The sequence below is a fragment of the Protopterus annectens genome, chromosome 4.part0, assembly GCF_019279795.1.
Source record: "Protopterus annectens isolate FY-2018-M chromosome 4.part0, PAN1.0, whole genome shotgun sequence".
In the NCBI taxonomy this organism is placed as follows: domain Eukaryota; kingdom Metazoa; phylum Chordata; order Ceratodontiformes; family Protopteridae; genus Protopterus; species Protopterus annectens.
This window is the reverse complement of record NC_056733.1, coordinates 1,419,257,574-1,419,273,710: the sequence shown is the minus strand read 5'-3', so window position 1 is coordinate 1,419,273,710 and position 16,137 is coordinate 1,419,257,574. Positions and strand designations below refer to the sequence as shown.

General features: G+C 45.5%; 1 protein-coding gene across 2 annotated transcripts in view; it reads left to right on the top strand.

Annotated features, from left to right (window-relative positions):
* Positions 1 to 16,137, top strand: part of KIF3A (kinesin family member 3A) — a 1,506,491-nt gene that overhangs the window by 493,168 nt on the left and 997,186 nt on the right. For both annotated transcript variants that reach the window (XM_044069250.1, XM_044069251.1), the window contains exon 5: positions 10,259 to 10,364. In XM_044069250.1, coding sequence (XP_043925185.1) covers positions 10,259 to 10,364 — 106 coding nt within the window. The remainder of the gene's footprint in view (positions 1 to 10,258; positions 10,365 to 16,137) is intronic.

The following is a 16,137-nucleotide window of genomic DNA, read 5'->3' as shown; positions in this document are numbered from 1 at the left end:
AGTCATACAAATATCTCTTGTAAAGACACCAGCTTCTAGCATAAGGGGAATTAAAAATACATTTGTTTTCCCATATTTGTAGGACAATATTCACATAGCTGGGGGCATAACACCCCCCCCCCTATAGCAACACAGGCCTGAGACTTCCTCACCTAATATTAAAACATTATTTCTGTACAGAATGTCATCCCATCCTTGTGGTCATCTGGCTTTTGGTTCCAATGCAACCCCCCCATTGTTAGAAACTGTCAGGATTTAGCACCTGCATGTCAATAATACACACACAAGAGCATTGTTCAGATCTGGTACAGCTTCTAAAAGTCATAAAACAATTACAAACTTCTACTCCGCCTTCGGAGACTGACAAACCATGATTCTTACTCTGGCTTCATTCAAAACTGTGAGATAACATCTTTATGGTCTAGGCCCAGTAATTTAATTTCTTACTGTTATCCAAAGTTAGATGGAGCTGAGCTTAACCTCTTCTCTTCCAGTATTCTCTGTTAGCATATATATTTAAGTAATTTACCATATAGTCAGGTATATTTCTTCTTCTCACCTGTAGGGAACAGTGTTGACACATTTTAACACAAGCAACTTTACAAATACATTTTCAGCATAAGCATCTGTACAAATCAGTTTGATATTCAAATAACATATAATTCTTTACTAAATTGCAGATAGCTGTGCTGGCCTATGTTACACATCCACTGCCCTACATCTCCAGGCATAGCTGGCAGTACCTCACATCATCACAACCTCATTGGTAGTTCTGGAAGGTTGGCCGTTCTCACTGTCTCTGTCAGTGGTGACAGTAACCATGGATGCTTCTCTCCTGTGGTGGGGGCATTTCTAAGGGAAGATGGTCCAAGGTTGTTGGTCGCACATGGAGGCCAGTCTTCACATCAGTGTCTTGGAGATAAGAGCAGTCCTCTTGGCATTGCAGGCTTTTCAGGACTCTCTCTCTCTCTCTCTCTCTCTGAGGATATGATTTCCATCCAAACGGACAACATGGCAATAGTCTGGTACATAATCAGGCTAGAGGGAACCCGCTCATATCCACTATGCGGGGAAGCTATGAGAATGTAGCAGTGGGTGATGTCTTCCCAGCACTTTCTCATAGCCGTGCAAATCCTGGGGACTTCCAGTATTTTAGTGGACAAAACTGAGCAGGCCCATTCTTCTGCCTGAGAGAAGTAGTCCCTTAAATCAGACAGTAGCAAACCAAGTCTTCAATCATGGGAACCAACCTTGCTATGTTCTGTTTGCTTCATGCAGAAATAACAAGTGCAACAGTTACTTTGCCCTAATCCCTCTGCAATGTCAATCATTGAAGGACACTCTAGTACACAATTGGCCCCAGGACTCTCATATGCTTTCTCCCATACCCCTAATTATGAAATGTATTCAGAAAGCTAGCAGGTGCAAGACCATGGTAATACTCATTGCACCATTTTGGCCCAGGCAAGTTTGGTTACCCTTCCTCTAACCTTATCTAGTACATTTACCCTGGATGTTGGATTACCATCCAGATCCCCCCCGAGTCACCCATTCATGTAGCCTCTCCCAGAACCAGAGACCTATGGTTCCTCCAGTTTTAAAGGTGTCCAGAGATGCCAGACTTTCTGCTCCAGTGGTTCATATTTTGTCAGCTTCACAGATATTAAATACAAGGAAAGTTTATCTCAGCAGATGGAAAAGGTTTTGCATTTGGGCATCTTCCAAAGGGATAGATCCCTTTTCAGTATCTGTTCCTTCTGTTTTAGACTTCTTATCAGACCTTTTCCAAAAAGGCTCTAGTTTCTCAAGGATCAAGGTTCAGTTAGCAGCTATTTACAAAGTCCATGTTGGACATAATCAGACTCTCCTAACTTCACTGAAGATTTCAAAAGCCTTTCTGAAAGGAACCTTCTTATTGAGGCCAACTATAAGAGACCCAGTTCATCCATGGAACATAACTATCATACTACAAGCCTTGACTCAAGCTCCCTTTGAGCCAGTAGCAGGAGTGGATTTAGAATTCCTTTCTTGGCAAGCCATTTTTGTGGTGGCATTTACATGTGAGGAAAGGATTTCTGAATTGCAAGCCCTTTCCTGTAAACCTCTTTAATGATAGAATATCTTTGAGAACAAATTTCTCTGTCATTCCAAAGGTGGTATCTGAAGTGACTGTCAATCTACCAGTTTTCTTCCCAAACTTTTCAAAGGAGAGTGTATTTTACATTTATTAGATGTTTACAGATAACTCAGATTTTATCTTCACAGGACTAGAACTTAGAAACTCTGAACAACTGTTTGTTGCTGTGTCTAATGCTGAACTGGGCCAAAAGTATTTCTATGGTTACACTGTCAGGGTGGCTTTCTGATTGCATAATTTTTGACTACAAAATGCTAGGTCTACAGTTAATCAAAAACGGTAGCTGATTCAACAAGGTTTGTGGCAACTTCTACTGCCTTTATGCGCAGAGTTCCTATTGATGAAATTTGTGCTGCAGCAACTTTGTCCACACATTTGTATCTCATAACAAGCTGGATGTACAGTCAAGATCCTGTACATTTTTGGGCTCCACTGTTCTCAGGAATAGCCTTCCTTGATGTCTCCCAGGTATTTTGATTGTTAGGGAATCGGTCCCAAAGCTTGAATCAGACAAAGGCAATATTGGATACAGAATTTATGTACTTCCAAACAAAGACAACATTGGATACAGAATTTATGTACTTACTATAACGATCTGTGTTGTCTTGTTTTTATTCTGTCAACATCCCTCCCTCCTTCCCACTTCCATGTTTGCCACCTGGTGCTCATCACTGAACAAATGGACCTCACCAGGGACCTTGTCACTTTACAGCCCCTGCTGGCTGCATGTTCTTTGTGTTCACTTCTTCGTTTAAATGTTTAGCTACTCCCGCTCATCAACATAATAAAAAAATTTATATTGATGAGCAGGCAAACTTGGTCCGAGGTAATTTAGGGGAACATATGAAATTATGGGTAGGGGAATAGTTAGAGTCCTGGATCCTCAGTTTCTAAAAAGTGCCTAGGCTGGATCTGATTGGATCCAGTAACCCAAAGGCTGAAGTGGATGAAAACAGATCTGTTATGGTAAGCACATAACTTTTGATCTGATGTTGTTAATCTTCTTTCCATTCATCACTGATGGGTTCTGTTCTGAGCTCTCAGAACCGAGTCGTCCTATTACCAAGCTCGCACCAGCCAAAAAATTCTCAAGCTAAGCTTCTACCCAGATTGCTCTTCTCCCTGTTACCTCAGATCTCATTTGCCGTGTACCCGTAAAGCTGCGTGTTAGCCGAGCTCTCAGCTAAGTGAAAACTTTTTTGATATTTTGTGTGAAAAACTCTTTGTGATTTCTTCCTTTATTGAGCGTTAGCCTTTCTTGTGTCAAATTACAGTTAGATCTTGTTCTGTCTTCTTCCTTTATCTATCCGTTGGTAAACTTTCAAGTACCATTGTTAGTTTGGCCCTCTCTCTTTACCCTTGTGGTATTCCTCCAATACCATAGTTGGTATTTCCTTTCCTTCCTAACGTACTAGTGCCTTTCGTAGTAAGTTCCTGTTATATGTGCATCTATAACTACTGTGTACTATTAGAACTCTGTCTGAATTGCTAAAGCAGACTTGTTTTGATTTGGTTTTGAAGTGCTAGCCTGTTGTGTCTCTCTTCCAAGATGTCGGATAAGAAGGGTACTTCGGGTTTTAAGCATTGTACTTCGTGTAATGGCAAGTTACCGAATAGTGACTCTCACGATGATTGTATGTATTGTTTGGGGGTGCCCTATCTTTTGGTGCAACCTCCCTTTGGCATTTGTCAAAGTTTCAGTCAACGCACTCTGAATGAGCGCGAGAATAAATTGATACTGAAAGGGTTACATAAGTCTCCTTTTTCAGAGGCCATTTCTGCAGTGGAGGTCTTAACTCGTCCTGCTAAAGACAAAAAGAGGTCCCACTCCGTTTCCTCTTCACCCTCAGGTGATCAGGGTAAGCCTGTGAAACCAAAAGTTCCTAAGTTGTCCTCTGAGCATAAATTGGCCTCATCTGCACCGTCGTGGTCGGCTCCGAGCACTACGAAACTTACGATATTGGCACCAGCTTTGGCTCTGATTCTGACTCTGGCACCAACGATAGACTTCACAATGCGTGCATTCCTTTGGTGCTTACCTCTGATTTGACATTTGAACTCCCCGCTTTGGCTCAGACTGCCCCTTCGGCACCGAGCGCTGCTCCATCTTCAGTTCCCACTAAACTGGACTTGACCCCTTTAATCCCGGTCTTGAACTTGAGACATCTGTGCCGGCAGACCTTGCACCATGGACCCGATACTCCCCATCCGTAGATCCGTTCCTGGGTCAGATGTATAAGCCCATTCATTGATCGACCTGACTCCACGTCCGGAGTATCCACTAGATCCACCAGGAGCCTGTTGGAACTAGATGTGGTGTGTCTTGTGGACCAGCTGTTGACAGTCAGGTGGATACCCACACCTTTTAAGATCCATCCGCCTCCAGGACTTGGGTTGGACTCCATCTTACTCTCCTCCTTCGACCATTCCAGTTCCGGGAAGCTTTCTGCTCCGACATCCTTCTTGGAACCCACCACTTCGGTGCCTATAGTAGACCACACTCAGGCTCCGGGTTTGCCACTTTGGTCCTCGGTTCCTAAGGAACCAGTCCTTCCTCAATCTCAGGATTGGGTGGCAGACTCCTTGGCTCGGGGCAGGGTTCCGGGTGTGCCTTCGATTCCGTCCTCGGTGCCGGTTGTCTCGTCTGCACCGATCCTGCTTGAGGCTCCATCCGCGGGGGCGGGTTCGTCGGAGGTTATCTTTCTCGGTTCTGGGCTCCCATCCCTCTTCGGGCAGACCTGCTTTCTGCGCGATGGAGAGAGCGCTTGCTTCTGGGAGCACTCCATTGATGTCGGAACCCCAGCTCTCACCCAAAAAGCTACAGCTGACACAGACCACCTCTCCGGGGCACCGGGCAAAGAAGCTGCAGGACACCCCTGTTCAGGGTACCCGCTCTTCAGAGTCCTCCTCAGAGTCCCCTACTGAGAAGCCCCCTCGAAAGAGATTGTGCAAGAGGAAGCACGTAGACTCACTGAGGAGTCCCTAATGGAAGACACAGATTACGATGATGGTGAAGGGTCCCCACGGTCACCTCCTGATGATGTTTCTTTTGGCGACATCCTTGAATTGCTGAAAGAGAGAGGTGATTGGAAGCCCTCCAACCCTTCCTCTGAGGAGTCCATGTTCCTGCAGGCTTTTTGCGCCCAGCCATCTACCTCTTGGGTGACCCCGCCTACCGACGAGCTCATCCAGCTCATTGTGCAGCACGCTTGTACAGATGCTTATGCTGAAAATGTATTTGTAAAGTTGCTTGTGTTAAAATGTGTCAACACTGTTCCCTACAGGTGAACCATGATTCCACTGAGGAGATCCCTCGGAGACCTGACAAAATTCTTTCCCCACCTGAGGAGAACCCGCACTGGTCCAGAGGGTTACCAGTCGATACTATGGTGGTGGCGGCGGCCACAAAAAAGGACTTGGCTGAGGAGAGTCCAGCTGTGCATCTGCCCCCTGGTGGTGGACAGACTTGGGAAGCGAGTTTACGCATCAGTGACCTTTGCCATTCGGTCTCTGAACTACTTGGCACATTTTACAAGGCTCCAGAGGGACTTGATCTCCGAACTCTCTGGAACAGTCACAGGACAGGTGTCTGACGAGGTAAGGGATAAAGCTGCCTTGCAGCTCGCAACCCTGGAATCGATTTCCAACTCATCCATAAAGTTGCTATTGCATGCAACCGAAGGGGCAGCTAGAGCGGCGGGTTCAGGCATTGTCATGAGACGTCATGCCTGGATGCGCATTTGTGACCTCGCGGATCACTTCAAGTCTTCCTTTCTGAATGCTCCCATCAAAGCATCATCCGTTTTTGGCTCCAAGGTGAAGGACATGCTAGCCAGGTGCGAGCAAAACAGCAAGACCCTGTCTGCCGTAGGCCTATGGTTTTCCAACCCTCAACATTCCTTTTCCAGGAATCAGAGCAGTGGGAAAATGTGGCACAAAAAATCTCAGTGTCCTTTCCATGCCTCATGTGGCGATGATACCCCCAGGGGCAGAGGTGGTAACAATTCCGGAAGATGCCTCTACAGGTGCGGGGGAGGGTCCTCGTAATCAGGGGTCCAGGTATTCCTTCTCTGGATAGCCTTACCAACACTCCTGAAGAGGAGCCCAATTACTTACCTCTGGAAGCAGTCGGGGGTTGTTTTTCTCTGCATTAAGCTGCCTGGCACTCTGTTACCACCCATCATTGGGTGCAGAGTATAATCACCAGAGGTTACTCCATTCCCCTTTCTTGTCAGCCAAAACTTCCAAAAAAGGTTCCCAACATTCCACCTGGTCAAAGGGAAGATGCAGCTTCAGAAATAAAGCTGTCTCAAAAAAAGAGTCATCCAACCAGTCCCACCAGTGCAGTGCAGATCCGGATTCTACTCAAGATTCTTTTTGGTGCCAAAAAAGGCAGGGGACTGGAGACCCATTCTGGATCTCAGCAACTTAAACATGTCTGTCACCCAAACCAAATTTTGGCCGGGTGATTCTCTGCCAAACAAAAGTTTCAGCAAGGGGGGTTCTTTAGGATCCATGGCAGCTTCAATTCTGATAGTGCCCCTTGCGAAGCTGCACATGAATTCTGCAATGGCTACTTCTTTCACAGTGGTTCCCAAACTATCACCCTCTCAGTTCCCAGATTTATATAACCAACTCCTGCAAGCAGGACCTTCTTTGCTGGATGAGGTCAGATGCAGAACTTTGGAGTCGCCCAGTCTCCCAGCCCAAGGCCATTGTCACCATGGATGCTTCCCTGATCAAATGGGGGGGCCATTTCCAGGGAAAGACAGTCCAAGGCACATGGTCCATCCTAGAGGCCAGCCTGCATATCAGCGTTCTAGAACTGAGAGTAGTGCTGTTAGCATTGCAGGCATTTCACCCGGTTCTCCCTTCTGGAACAATTGCAATTCAGTCAGACAATACGTCGGTGGTCTGGTACATCATCAAGCAAGGAGGAACGAAATCCTACCCCCTGTGTCAAGAGGCCATGAGAATCTGGCAGTGGGTGATAGCTTTTGACCGCTTTCTGATAGCAATGCATATCCTGGGGAGCTCCAACGTAATTGTGGACAAACTAAGCAAATGCATCCTCCCTCAATCCTGAGGTGGCGACAGAAATCTTCAGCCATTGGGGCCAGCCTTGCTGCGATCTTTTTGCCTCCCCATCGAACAACAAGTGCAGCAGCTTTTTTGCCCTGTTCCTCCTGGAAGGGGAGTCCCGAGGGATGCTCTGATCCATGACTGGCCCACGGGACGTCTTTATGCTTATCCCACAGTTCTTAAGGAAAGATCTTCGGTTGAGATGCAAGGTGATCCTCATAGCTCTGTTCTGGCCTCAACAAGTTTGGTTCCCCTTCCTCCGGCCTCACCTAGTATACCCGCCGTGGATTCTGGACCCTCGTCCAGATCTGATTACTCTCCCCCAAGGGTTGTGCCACCCAAATCTGTCCAGTCTCAAGCTAACGGCTTGGTTTCTCCACTACCGTTAGTAGCCGGACAAGCTAATCTCACCTCACCTGTTCGGTACATCATTCTGACCTCTCATAAACCATCCACCAGAAGACTGTATCAGGATAAATGGAAAAGGTTCTCCATCTGGTCTAAGGATAACGTGCTAGACCCGTATTCTGCTCCAGTGACTGCAGTGCTGCAATACCTGGCTACATTTTTTGATAATGGAGCCTCTGCCTCTACCATATGAGTACACCTGGTGGCGATTTCTAATTTTCACAGTGGTGTAGATGGCATCCCCCTCTTCTCCTTACGTCTATGTAAAGCCTTTCTCAAGGGAACTTTTCACATCAGGCCTCCTGTTAGACAGCCTGTGGAACCATGGAACCTCACTCTAGTCTTTCATTCTTTGACTCAAAACCCGTTTGAACCCGCAGCGAAGTGTGACCTAAAGTTCTTGTCCTGGAAATCTTTGTTCTTTGTAGCCATCACGTCAGCCAAATTGGTCTCAGAGTTGCAGGCATTGTGTCTGAAGAGGCCCTATCTGGTCTTCCATAAAGGCAGAGTATCACTGCGGTCGAACCCATCCTTCCTCCCAAAGTTGTCTCTGATTTCTCAATTAACCAGACCATTGACCTACCTGTGTTCTTCCTGAATTTTTCCAATAAAGGAGAGTACTGCCTGAATTCCTTGGATGTACATAGCCAACTGAGACAGGACCAAGCCTATCCGTAAGTCTGAACAGGTTATCATTTCCTTTTCTGGGCCTAGAATGGGAAATTCTATTTCTAAGGTTACGTTATCAAAATGGCTGAGGGACTGCATAGGTTTTATTTACTCCCTCACAAAAGAACTTATACCAAAGGTTAAAGCTCACTCCACTAGATCTATGGCAACACCTGTAGCCTTCCATTCCAGGGCCTCCATGGATGACATTTGACTAAACCTCATACCTTTATCAATCATTACAAATTGGACCTGGTCTACAGAGGGAGAGCTGCCTTCGGCTCAATGGTATTCAGGAATGTTCTGCAATAAGGGCCGCCCATGGACCTCAAGGTAACTTAGGATTCTGTCCCATCAGTGATGAATGGAAAGAAGATTAACAACATCAGATAAAGAAGTTATGTCTTAACATAACGTTCCATCTGTGTTGTTGATCTTCTTTCATTCATCACTTCCCACCCTCCTTCCCCCACCAAAGGCTCCTGGGGGATGCTTTGGGTCCTAATGGTGTACTATGGCATTTGCACAGAAGTGGCCTCGGCTTTACTTCTCTTATCTTCAGCAAACTCGATCTGAGGTAACAGGAAAAGGGCATTCTGGGTAGAAGCTTAGATCGAGAGTTTTTTGGCTGGCACGAGCTTGGTAATAGGCCGACTCAGTTCCAAGAGCTCGGAACCAAAACCATCAGTGATGAATGAAAGAAGATGGACAACACAGATGGAACATTATGGTAAGACATAACTTCTTTTTTTCTTAATAAGATATTGGTTCAAAGATCCACCCCTCCATAGGATCTTAATTTTCTGTGAGAAAAACTCATTGCACCCTTTGAACCAGCGACACAGGCAAACCTTAAATATGTTACCTTGTACACTTTGTTTTTGGTAGTCTTCACTTCAACCAGGAAAGTACCTGTGTTAGATGCTTTGCTTGTGTGCTTTTTTAACAGACTTATTCACGAAGACGGAATTGAGTGTAGAACTAACTCAGCCTATATGTCAGAGGTAACATCTGAGACCAACCTCAGTCAATCTATAAGTCCATAGGTGGTACATTAAGCGTGTAAGAAAAGTCCATCCACCAAATAGGTTGTCACAGAAAGTGACAAAGGTCACATTGCCTAGGTGGCTGTCTGAATATATTCCATAGTGCTACTCATCTAATAAAAAAAGGAAAAAGGACATTTCTTTCTAGGCAAGCTCAGTAATCATTCTACAAGATTGCTGGTTACATCATCAGCTTATAGTGTTAGAAATGTATCAGTAGATGGCATCTGCTGCTGTGACGTGCTCCACTACATGCTTTGTCAAGATATTATAAGCTGGTTGTAAGCTGAAGGTCGAGTGGATTCCTATAGGATCACCATTCAATGTGGTGTCCTGTCATGATGCCACCCAAGCTGTACTGCTGAGGACTTAGTCCTGCTGATGCAGTATGACATTAGATTGCATAAGATACGAAAGTTGCATACTTACTATAATGATAAGTCTTCTTGAGTCCTGTCCATACATGATAGCATGTATGCCCACCATTCCCCTGCCTTACATTTCACACCCACATCAACCTAGAGGATATCCCAGAGATCTGTAGGCTTCACTAAATGTTAGGAAGACTCATGTTATAAAGATAGTGTAGAGGGCCTTTAGTTGCCCACTTGTTCCTTTCTGAGGCAGCCAAACTCATTCTGGAGAGAGGGTAAAAGGAGAGGTGCATTATGGGAATGAGGTGAGGTACTCAGGCTTTTGTGAGATTCCTAAAGATGCTAAGAGAGGACTGTCTGTAGCAGCCAGTTTTGCCACTGCAATGTTACAGACTTTTGGATCAAGAAGATTTATCATTATGGTAAGTACATACCTTTTGTTCTTATCTAAGATTTTTAACACTAGTATTCTGTGCTGATGGCCATCCTGCCCAAAGTCTGATTTTGATCAGTTTAAATTATTTTTTTGCATATTCTTTTAGGTGAAAGAAAGACCTGATGTGGGAGTATATATCAAAGATTTATCGGCTTATGTTGTGAATAATGCAGATGATATGGACAGAATTATGACACTTGGACATAAAAACCGTAAGAATGTTTATTTTTTTCCTAAATCTAAAATGTATTGTTGAGATATTTATATTCACTGTATAGATATGTGACATCTGAGAAATACAGGGATAATTGGAAGCAAAAGGAAATGAGTGAATGTCTGGTTAACCACTTTAAAAGAGGCCCTGTTGATTAAGGATTTCTTAGTTAAATGCAAAGGCCTGAGAAGTGTAGATTAAGACAAGTGTATGTGGTGACCATAGGTAGGAGAGAGGTAAACTGTTTTAACTGGCTAAATCTGTTAGCTGATTCACATCCAGCAGCACTGGAATTTAACATCTCCTGTCATCCGCAATATTCCCTGGCTGGACAGTAATCATCTGAACAATTTTACTGAAAATGTGGTTATGAAAACCTCCTTTAAACAAATCAAAATATCTCAAGAACAGAATGGTTACAAAGAAAGTATATTCATTAAACTTGTTCATGCAGTTCCCGTCACTATTCACCATCCAGGTGCAAAACTAATTTTATACTGGAGGAACCTCCTGATCTGATGTTGTCTTTTTCATTCTTCCTCACTAATGGGTCTAGGATCCGATACTTGGATCCAGCTCGGCCGCATACACAATACTTTGGATCCAAAGCTGGAGCTCTTCCCTCTACCCACAATGCTCCATTCCATCCCCAACTCCTCAGATCCCGTTTGCCATCATAGCCGCAAGACAGAAGATCCATTGCTCTAAAGTAAGAGTGTCTTTTGACAATTATTTCACTCTATTTCTGGTGATATTTTCTTATCTTTAAAAACTTCATTTTACTCTTTCTTCTCCCTCAGCTGTTCACATGTGTTAGGGTTTTTAATATAATTTTCCATCTCCCTATCTTCTCTCATACCACTCGTGGTACTTGACTAGTACTTCATTTTCCTTTTCTGCCTTTCCAAAAAAGGTTTTTAGATTTCTGTTTACTCTTTTAGACGAGTTATTGTAGAGTTTATTCTTGACCTTTGGGTTAAATTTAGAATTGACTTTTTTATTGCATTTAGAGCTGTTGAAATCCTTCTTTTCTTTCCAGGGTTTACTGTCTTCTTGCCTACTGTGTCTGAGAAACCCATATCAGAAAAAACTACAGGTTTTCAGAAGTGCACTACTTGTAGACATAAGATTCCAAATTCTGATGCCCACAAGAAGTGCATCTACTGTTTGGGAATGTCCCACCTGGATACCCAATGCACTATGTGTGCTTTGTTTTAATCTTAGGGCCCTGTCCAACCACAAGAACAAGCTGATCCTGAAAGGATTACTTCCAACAGGGGCTCAACCCCCCTCAAAACCAGCTTCAGTGGTTTTGGAGCCGAGGAAGAGACACCATCCAAAGTCCCCAAAGACTCCCTTGTAGCCATCTGAAAATTTTCAAAAAGTCTTGGATCTGAGGCCTCTTGGGCAGCCCTCAGATTCACAATGACTCTCAGATCTGACTGGCTCGGCCCCAACCATTACTTCTCTTCTTCAGTCCATCTCTGTCTCAGATCCCACAAATAGAGTGCAGACAATGGAGTTTGTGCTAAAACCTGTGCCAACCAAGCACTCTAGGCCAGCATCTACTGCCTCATCTCGGTCTTCAAGGAGCTTATCTGAGGCTGACATTGACGGGATGATATGTAGATTCCTTAGTACTCAGATCCAGATGGGGGTCCTACCAGCTCCATCTTCTCCCGCATCCTTGGGCACACCTGCCCTACCATTGCTGTCATCTTCACTGATCAGACCCATGGTTTCAGTGTCCCAGGATCCTAGATATCCAAGAGTTTCGACATCAGATCCAGAGAAGCTCCCTTCCTTGACTCCGATGGTAACCCTGGCCAGACCTGCTCTAACAACGTCGGATCATGGTGGGTCTCTGATCCAAAAGGTCAGTGTTGGATCTGAGGGGTTGGGTTCAGGTCCTATTTTGTCAGATCCTTCCCTTCCTCTTGGTGCCTCGGCCCGGGACAGCTTGGGTCTTATTTTCTCTGGAGGGCTCTGATCCAGGGTTTGCCATGACCTTCCTTCCTTCGGCTGTTACGGCTCTGAGGAGGAGGGGAAGGTTTCCCTGGGTCTGTCAACTTTTCAGGTTGTAAAAAGGGCTTTCTCTCTGCATAGAGAGCCATGCTCTTTAGTCTCCCATCCTACCCCTCGCCACTCATCGGGTCTGAGCTCTGAGCCCATCATTTCTGCTCCTCAGGGTCAGACAGCTGCCGTATTCCTCCACACTTCACACCCCAGTGGGACCCCCCCCCGTTCTTCCAACACCTGTCCAAACACCCCACAGAAGAGGTTTCATGGAAGAAAACTTGAAAGAGGAGGCACATAGACTCCTCTATGGAGTCTCTCACTGAAGACACTGACTTTGATGAGGGGAAAGATCCCATTGATCACGAACTGATGACGTCTCTTTTGGGGGCATTCTGGAAATCCTTAAACAGAAGGGTAGCTAGCCTTCCCAGTCACTTTTCTCTGAGGAGTCTGTGTTCCTGGAGGCTTTCAGGGCTGGCCCATCTATGTCTTGGGTGACACCCTGGTGGATGAACTAATTGATCTAGTTTCCTGCCAGGCTTGGAAGGAACCAGACACTGTTGAGCCCATCCCCAAATGCCCAAATAAATTTCTAGTCCCTCCTTCAGACAGAACCCATTAGAAAAGGTGTCCCTGTTGATGCCATAGTTGTGGCAGCAGCCACTAAGAAGGTGCTAGCCGAGAAGTGCTTCTCTGTCCATCCACTGAACAGGGAGCCTAGAGCGATGGACAGATTTGTAAAGTGCATCTGTGCCTCAGCCACATTTGCACTAAGGAGGGAGATTTGATCAAGGAGCTTTTCAACTCTCTCGCCACGTCCATGTCTGTGGAGAGTCTCAAGAAGGTATCTCCCTAGCTGGCTACTCTTTTGTCTATTGCCAGTTCAGTGATGAGGCTGATTTCCCACACAGTGGAGGGTCCCTCATAAGCAGCTGGTTCAGGCTTTGCCACTAGGAGACATGCCAGGATGAGGCTATGTGACTTTGCGGAACCCTTCAAGGTGTCTTTTTTTAATGCCCCCTCTGATGGCTTTCCCTTGTTGGGACCATCAGTGAAGGGTATGCTTACCTTCAGTGAGCAGGAAGTAAAGACCCTGTCTGCCATTGGAATCAAGTTTTCTACCCCACAGCGAATATTCTGTAGACACCAGAGAAGTGATAAGAAAATGTGTTTCCGGAAATCTCAAAGACCTTTTCAAGATCTGTGTGGGGACACGTACCCCAGAGGCAGAGGAGGAGGAGGATTTAATGGCAGACATCACCCCAGGGGCGGAGGGGGGGTCTACAGAATCAGGGCTTCAGACTTCTTCTCTGATAGGCCCTGTCAGCGCTTCTGAAGCACTGCCCAACTGTCCACCTCTGGAGGCAGTCGGGGGTCATGTTTCCCGACACCTGGACAAATCTTACAAACAATGCATGAGTGCTAAGCATAATATCCAGAAGTTACTACATTCCCTTTTCCCTTCCACCTCCTTTTGCAAGGAAGAAACTCCCCAATGTTCCACCCAGTCAGAGGGAGTATGCAGCTCAAGAGGTTCAAAAGCTTCTACAAAAAAAGATTCATCCAGGAGGTCCCAACTGGACAAATAGGATTCAGAACTTATTCATGCTTCTTTTTAGTGCCAAAGGAAACAGGAGATCAGAGACCAATTCTGTATCTAAGCAATCTGAATCGATATGTAAAGGAAAGGTTCCAAATGGTTAGAGTTCAGTCCATCCTGCCTTTTCTGCACCAGGATGGTTGGATGTGCTGTACAGATCTCCAGGATGCGTACTATCCTATTAAAGTAGACAGGCACTCATAGGTTCATAGGTTGATACTAGGCTATCTGCCCTAGGGCATTTATAAGCCTAGCCAGTGTGTGTTTGGCTTTCACCACCCTTTTAGATTAGTTGACTGTGCCTCAGTGTAGTAGGTCACAGAAGGTAGCCCTTTTAAGGTTAGTTTACTGTACCTCTGTCAAGCAGGGACACAGAAGAGATCCCAGGGGTAAACTTATGATCTCCCATCCACTCGTCAAGATTTCTCTTGAAGAGGGTCAGTGAGGGGCTCTGCCTAACATGGATTGGGATTTTGTTCCAGAGTGAGGGGAGCCTCTGGGATATGAATCTGTCCCTCCAGCATGTCCTATTTATTTCTGTGCTGAGGTTCAAGTCCCTGGAGCGTGTAGCTCTAAGGGATTTGGATTTCCTGAGGTGAAGCATGTCCATTAATTCTGGGTTGGACATGGCTTTATACGTCAGACACAGATCGCCTCTGAGTAGGCGATACACAACTGAGTAGAGCTGGGGTTTCTTTACCCGAGCTGCATAGGGCATCTGTTTGAGCCCCTTGATCCTCTTGGTGAGGTACTTTTGGGGTCTTTCCAGTTGCTGCAGGTGCCGGTTATGGTACATCCCAAATGGGGCATTGTATTCAATTATGGGCATGATAAGTGATGAGTAGGGGGGCACAATGACCTCTCTTGATCTAGATGTGAATCCTTTCATGATAAGTTGGGCTATATAGAAGGTCTTTCTAACCACTTTGGCAACGTAATTGTCAAAGGAGGGATTGCTATCTACTTGGGTCCCCAAGTCCCTAATTACTTCTTCCGTACTTAATGGATTACCACCTATGTGGTACTTTGTGGGCACTTTGTTTTTCCCAAAGGGGATGACTATGCACTTTTTGGCATTTAGCTTTAGGCCATGGATCTAGCACCAGTTATCCGTCTCTGTGAGACCCTTTTGGAGGATGCTTGTGTCAGCCACAGAGTCAATTACGGCACCCAGTTTGCAGTCATCTGCGAACTTGGTCAGCCATAGTCCACCCATGTTAGCCTGTAACTCTGAGAAATATATACCGAACAAGAGAGGTCCCAGGATTGAGCCTTGTGGAACGCCACTTGTAACTGGTTTAGAGTCTGACATGGCACCTGCTATTCTGACCATGTGGGTTCTATCCCTGAGCCAGTTTGCAACCCATCTTGTGACATAGAGGTTGATATTTAAGCTGGTGAGCTTATTTATGATGCCCTAGTGGGTATTGTGTCAAAGGCTTTTGCGAGGTCCAGGTAGGCTGTGTGGACTACCTTCCCTTCATCTATGACTTTGGTAACTGTTTCAAAGAAGTCGACCAGGTTCAAGAGGCAAGATCTACCCTTAACAAAGCCGAATTGGGTAGGATCCAGTTTCTGGAGGTTCCCAATGTCTTTGTTTATGATTTCCATGATGATACGCCCCATAGCTTTGCAGACCACGCTACTCAGGCTTATAGGGCAATAGTTTCCGGGGTCTGTTGTGGCACCACCTTTGTGGAGTGGGACCACTGTTGCTGTACGCCATTCCTTGGGTACATATCCTGTAGTAAGGCTGAGATTGAACAGTGACTTTATATGAGGGTTTAGTTCTTGGAGCTCGTGTAAGACGCAGCCTGGGACACCGTCTGGTCCCATTGATGCTGTGTTTTTTGCTTTGGAGAGGGCAGCTCTTACTTGTGCATCTGTGATCTCAGGAAGGCTGCACTCTGTTGGGACAGACATTTGCTCTTTTGGGGGGGAAGAAGTTTGCACTGAACCTTTCTGCCAGGATGTTGGCAATGTCTGTGGGTTCAGTGTATTTTTTGTCATTTTGCACCAACTCAGAGCATATCTGGGAGTTGCTTCCCAGGTTTCTGACATAACTAAAGAAGGCCTTGTGATTATCTTTAGTGTCTTGTGCAATTTTTCTTTCAAAGCTGGCCTTAGATGATTTTATGAGGGATCATAGTTT